The following is a 6339-nucleotide window of genomic DNA, read 5'->3' as shown; positions in this document are numbered from 1 at the left end:
TGCACTTTTGCTAATTTAATAGAAAAGCAGCAGTACAAGCACAGACATTTACAATAAGCAATGGGGGGCATATTCTATTCCAGCTGTTGGGTATCTAAATAAACTTGGTCACTGTGCAGCAATATTCCACACTGTTCAAGGCCATGAAGATCCATTAGAGCATATACATTTTTGACCATTAGAGTACAGCCACAAGAAAGTGCTGAGGAGAAAGAGGATCCACCCATATTTTGCACCACCTGTTTTTTAGAGATTTGAACAGGGTGGAATAGAATCACACTTAGGCATCTAAGTCTACTTATGTATCTAATAGGTGGGATAATATCTGTCCCCTACTGGTCCAACAGCCACAGTATAAGATGCACTAGAAGAAATGGAGTGTGTTATAATGAACCAATTTATTGTTTTTTGTTCCTAGATATCCCTAATTGCAAAGTTTTTTGGTTGTGTCAGTTATAGTAAATAGTGCAAAGTCTTTGAGATGACTATGAATGCCCACTGGGGACTAGGTTGAACAAACTCATTTTCACTTCTGATAAAACTCCAGAGCAAGCCTAGTTTTTAGAGATGCAGGGCTGCTAATGCATTTTCCAGGCCTGTGAGCTAGGCAGTGCCTGTTTAAAAGACCACTCAAGTTAAATCCCCGATCCTGTTGAAAAGATTCACCTTTTATTCCTACCATTGCACCAAAGATTAATTTAAATGAATGAGGTTAGAGAGGGAGTTGTCAGTTCTTTCCCCATTTTCTTACTCTACACTTTTGACAGCCCTTTTTGCAGTTAGTTTTATTGTTTCCTATGTACAATGAGGTAACTTCCTGTTTTCTTAAATGCATATTTTTCATACTGTAGCTTGGAAGTGAAAAGGATAAAAAAAAAGATAAGGAGTAAGGAAAATGTAACTGCAAAAAAACAAAAAATGAGAAGATTTACATAAAGACACAGGAGCTGGAACTGTGGAAAATTAGTATGTGATATTGTAATTAAAGATGGTATCATTATGTCCATGCAGTAAATAACTGAATTCAGGATGTACAGGGAACCACAAATCAGATATTTCCTTGCTTTTTGAGTGTTTGACTTGGCAGCCTAAATCACATGCTGTTAATGTAGCTTTTGTATATATATTTCCCAGGCATTTTTAATGTGATAACTAGTTTCAGAGTAGAATGAAAGCATAGGAAACCTGCCTTCTGAAATCTAAACTTAACAAGCTGACAACATAGATTTTTAAATTACTGGCTGCTGCACTTCAATGATTACTAATTTTCAGTACATACTCGATACAGAAGGATAAATTTAGCTCTGTATTTGTGAGAATCCAGCTTTTTGTTCTTGTCATTTATTACTGCAGTTGGCATTCTTCCCTTCTGTCTCCCCATCACTCTACCAAAGCTCATTGTAATAATTACTAGTGTTTATTTTGCTGTATTTCTTTAGCTTTATAAAGTATGAGGAAATGCTTCCTTTCAGGGACTGTTGGCATGTGTAGTGAAAGGTGACTGTTCATACTTTTGTCTGATTGTTCTGGTTTGTATTTTCAGTTCATGTATTGGATCTCAGGATCCTTACTGCGGCTGGGACATGGTGATGAAGAAATGCACAACCCTAGAAGAAAGTCTGAGCATGAGTCAGTGGGAGCAAAGTATCACTGCATGTCCTGTAAGTCCAAGAAAATCTGCTGATCTCTAAAAGTTCTCTGGGTTCATGTGGATCTCACAAAAACAAGACTTTGTAAGATTTCTCAGGCTGAGAATATTATTATACTCAAAGCACACTGCCCCAAGCGTTTCCACTCATATTTGAACCGTGTACTTAGCTGGCTTTCTAGTTCTTAGCAAACTGATTTGCATCAAGGACAGTAAACTGTTTGCAGTTTATACAAGGCAGTGAGCTTTCTCCCCCCACTAAATGCTTTTCCACTTTGAAGATTAACATTCACAGAGGCAAATTATACCAGTATGATTTTCTTTCCAGATTTTTCCCTTGCTTTGTACTTTAAAGCCAAGTGTAATTGCCAGAGTCGAAATCTTTCCCTCTGGGGTTGTTATTGCTAATTTGAAAGTCCCATTAAAATTTTACAAAGTTCATAAACTGAAAAGGTGTTCTCCTTCCAGAGGCAGAGAAAGAATTGTATAGGTGCTGAGATCACATCTACATAATGGTAAATGAAAACTGATCTGATCAAGCACAATATTAATATTTGATTGCTCACATTTTCTTTTTTTATAAGTATATTTCACACTAGAAAAGTTGATACACTCTTTTTAGTCTGACTTAAATGTTATATTAATATAACATTGGAAATATTTAACAAAATACTAAGCAGAGCATCATTTGTTTCACACACGGAGCATCACTGGTATGGATGGCTGTGGCAGGGCACCTAGGGTGCCTGCCACTGTAAGAGTAGCAAACAGCCAGCAGCCAGATGCCTCATGAGAGCAGCCATTTTGGCCCAGGGATATAAACTGAGTTGCAGTTTGTTGCAGGAAGGAAGGAAGAAACATCAGGCTGAGAGGCTGCTCCGGCCAGAGTCAGGAGGTAAGAGCAAGGGCTATGGGAAGGAGGTGACCCCTTGTCCTGGGTAAGACATAAAACTGCACCTTGCTGAAAGGGTGGTCTGGAGGGGCTTCTAGTCGGGTGGGAGCCCCAAGGAAATGCAAGGCTAGTTACCTCCCTGGTGAAAGGCATGTCCGGGTGCCTTAATAACCCCAACCCCAAATCCCTGGTGGTGTTCTAGCAGGTGGATCCCAGGGCTCAGTTAAGGACCCTGGGGCAGAGCTCAGGCCAGAGGAGGGACCTGGGGCTGCACCCAGGTGGCAGAGGAAAGTTTGGGGGCGTGAGTCAGACCCTATGTGAGAGGGGTAATGAGTAGAGCGGCCCTGTGTGAGAGGGTTGTTGAGTAGAGTGGCCCCGTGAGTGTGAGTGAGTGAGGAGACCCAGTGGGGGCATAATGGCCTGGCAAGGGGCTAGGAGAGAAATAATCCTATAGTCATACAATCGTTCAGTCAACGCTCAGGTTAGCCAACAGAGATAGCCAACAGACTGCGCCAGGGCTGACTGAGAAGAGGAGAGCTAAGCCTGAAGCCAGGTGATGCTGGGTGGCATGTGTGGCCCCTGGCAGAGGGCAGTATGAAAAAGGCTGGGTGAGAGCTAGTGGAGTGAGTGGGACCCCGGTGAGAGAGGGGTAGCATGCGAGTGGTTCTCTGGGACAGTGAAAAGAGCTACAACTGTGTGCCCAGGCCAAAGAATTAACATCTGTGAGGCGTGGAACCTGTGTAGGGGCAGTCAGAGCAGGTATTAGGCCTGGTCGGCAGGGCAGTAATGGGTAGCCTCCCATCTTAGTAACAACTCTCATATTTTTCCATCAAGGCATGGCAGACGAGTGAAGCAGAAGGTTACCCCAGGAACAGGACAGCCAGCAAAGACCTCATGAAGAGGCCACCCCGTTACAATGGCCACCCTGTTACAATGAGAATGCAGAGTAGACATGATTTTTGAAGAGATGTCCCAGTGATTTTGCAGACCAGGGGCAAGATTCTGCTACCTTTGTTCACATTGCATAGTAGATCGTTACTCAAACCCATTACATTCAGTGAGATTCTCAAGGAGTCAGATATTATGTAACTTGAAGTTGGTAGAATGAAGTTCAAAATTAAATGGGTAGCATACATATGGCAAACCCAGTAGAAGGAAGGACAGTCAAGAGAAAACTAAGGAAATGCAAAGTCTACTGTATGAAGGGACTAATTTACAAGAATTTAGATACTGTCTCTTTTTTTTTTAATCTATTTTCTCTAGGCTGTATCTGAATACAACTGTGAAATCACAATAGTAAGAGTGCTAATTGTGGAAGCCAAGGTGCGGGGGGAAGAATAAAAGGAAAAAGGGTCAAAGGAAATAAGCTGTTTGAGGTGGATGAGTGGCTAAAATTGGTAAAAAGTCCTGATTGGGAGAAAAACCATCAGGAGCAGTAACTATACTAACTGTGGAGGGATAGACAGGAGGAAATTGAGGGAAATGATAACTAGAATAGTCAGGGAGAGAGCTGTGCAAGTATCTTGAAAGTGGGAAAAAGGAGACTGACCTTAATGCTCAGGCTTTAGTGGAGCAGTGTCGCATGGCAGGATCAGTGAGAGAGGAAGGTGATATTTATTTGCAGTAATTTGAATGGGGGAGAAGGAGAGCAAAGGAGGAAGGGAGTTGTGATAGTGAAAATTAAAAATAAGTGGTGCCTGAAGAAGGGTTTTAGCAATAAAAACACAAAGGAGAAGTCAGACTTTTGGTGTGGTGTAAGGAAAAAAAATGGAAATGATTTTTTAAGTACCTCCAAGTTGTGGGAGAGAAAATTCCAAACAGGACACAGCGCTGAGCATAGGGAACACAGTTCAATTGTTACTGAAAAAATGGGGAGAGGAGAGGAAGTTGGGAAACAGAAGAAGAATAAATGGAGAAAGTGTTAGCTTTGAATTTGTAGAACTGTCTGAGAAATCTTTCTTCCTACCTGATCTTCCTACCCACAGCTGCACAAACAGGTTTCAGTACTCAGAGGCAAAGCATTCTAAGGCTCTCAGTGGGCGCATCGACATGTGCCTCCATGGTGCAGTTGCTCAGTACTAGAGGTTCACTCATACATCAGTCCCATATTGGATTGGCACTGATATAGGGAAAATTAACGGTATTGGGAATCGTTTTTTTTGCCTGATGTGGCCAATAAATGCACCATGCATGCACACAGGTGCAGTATGCACACAGCCAGGAGTGCAGTTCAGTGGCTTGGAGAACAGCATCTGTCTGGTAAGGATGTTGTGTGGGGAGGGGGAAGGTGGGGGGCAGGATTGGATCGAGATGCCTGCAGTGAGGGAGACAGTGAGGCTGGGACAGGCACTGACCAGCCAGGGCAGGCCATGGGGGAGAGCTGCGAAGGGCTCATCTAGGGGGTGCCGGGGTCGGGTGGGGGCAGCTCCCACTGCTGCACATACCTCAGGACACATGGGGGCATGTGGCCTCAGATCTGCACATGGGGCAGGGTGGGCTGCCACTGTGGACTGAGGGCAGTGCCAGGCTCTTCCTGATGTGGCCAGTTTTGGGGTGTCTGCACCCCGCTCCCTTCAAGCACTGCCACCACCCACCCCAAGCACAGCTTCCTGCCGGGAAGCACCCAGTGTGGCCCTGGCCCCAGCCTGCAGTGGTAGCCCACCCCATCCCACATGTAGATCTGCAGGCACACACTGCCCCCCATGCCCTCTTGTGGTGCGTGCAGGGCAGGAGCCGCCCCCCACCTGCAACCTCCAGACGAGCCGCTTGCTGCTCCATCCCATGCCCTGCCCCAGCTAAGCAGCACCTGCTTCTCACCATGGGAGCCTCAATCTGCACCCCCATGCCCCTTCCCTCCCTCCACCCCTTCCCCTACACCAGACTTACCAGCCCAACACTGGTCTTCAAGCTGCCTGGCTGCATATCAGAATCAGATCAGTATCGGCTGATGTGGCTGCTCTAAAAATCAGCCCCAAAAATCTATCAATGCACTCCTATTTAGTCCTTGCTAAAGTACTAAATGACAGTGTAATAACAGCTATTACTGCACCATCCCGGTGGAACATTTTTATTTTTAGCAGCTACATCACCATAATGACATGCTATAACAAGGTAGCTCATTGCTATGGCAACATAGCATTGCCATTACCATTTGTACCTGCCACTGCTACATTGCCATAGCTATAAGCTATTTCACCACGACAACATAGTGTCTCATGTAGATATTCCCAGTATTAATTTGACACTGCTCCCACACAAATTAGCCATTAATATAAGTAGTTAGGCTGGCACTAAACACTTTTAAAAATCCTGCTGTTTACCTAAACCTGTAGTGACCACCTTTAGGGGTTAAAAATTACTTGGAAACTTGCACTTCCCTAGTAATCAACAGTTAGCACATTTGCACCATCTGCACACAGATCTCTTAGGATTTTTTTACTGGAAAAAATACCGAAGGAAAGAGATTTGATTTCTATTTTGTGAATATTTTAAGCTTTTCTGTGGTGCAAAAGTATAGCCATGTATTCTGAGCACCATTCTCACATGTTTTAAAATACTATTTAGCCCTCAAGTCTTTAGGCTTTTCCCCAGGTTGTTCATTGTGCTGTATTGGGAAGATTATTATAGTTTCATAGTTTCATAGTAGCTAGGGTCAGGAGGAACCTGAACAGATCATCTAGCCTGACCCCCTGCCACAGGCAGGAATGAATGCTGGGTTCACAAGACCTCCCCCAGCCAGGTGATTGTCCAACCTCCTCTTGAATTTACCCAAGGTAGGGGCGAGGACCACTTCCCTGGG

The 6339-nt window shown here is 44.2% G+C and overlaps 1 protein-coding gene across 1 annotated transcript in view; it reads left to right on the top strand.

The window, feature by feature from the left end:
• SEMA5A (semaphorin 5A) overlaps positions 1-6339 on the top strand; it is a 510735-nt gene that overhangs the window by 329516 nt on the left and 174880 nt on the right. The window contains exon 11 of the mRNA XM_019521077.1: positions 1544-1661. Coding sequence (XP_019376622.1) covers positions 1544-1661 — 118 coding nt within the window. The remainder of the gene's footprint in view (positions 1-1543; positions 1662-6339) is intronic.

This window comes from Gavialis gangeticus, unplaced genomic scaffold (genome assembly GCF_001723915.1).
Source record: "Gavialis gangeticus isolate Ggan-Ray unplaced genomic scaffold, GavGan_comp1, whole genome shotgun sequence".
NCBI classification, from domain to species: Eukaryota; Metazoa; Chordata; order Crocodylia; family Gavialidae; genus Gavialis; species Gavialis gangeticus.
Note: the sequence above shows the minus strand (reverse complement) of the source record. Positions and strands in the feature narration are given on the sequence as shown.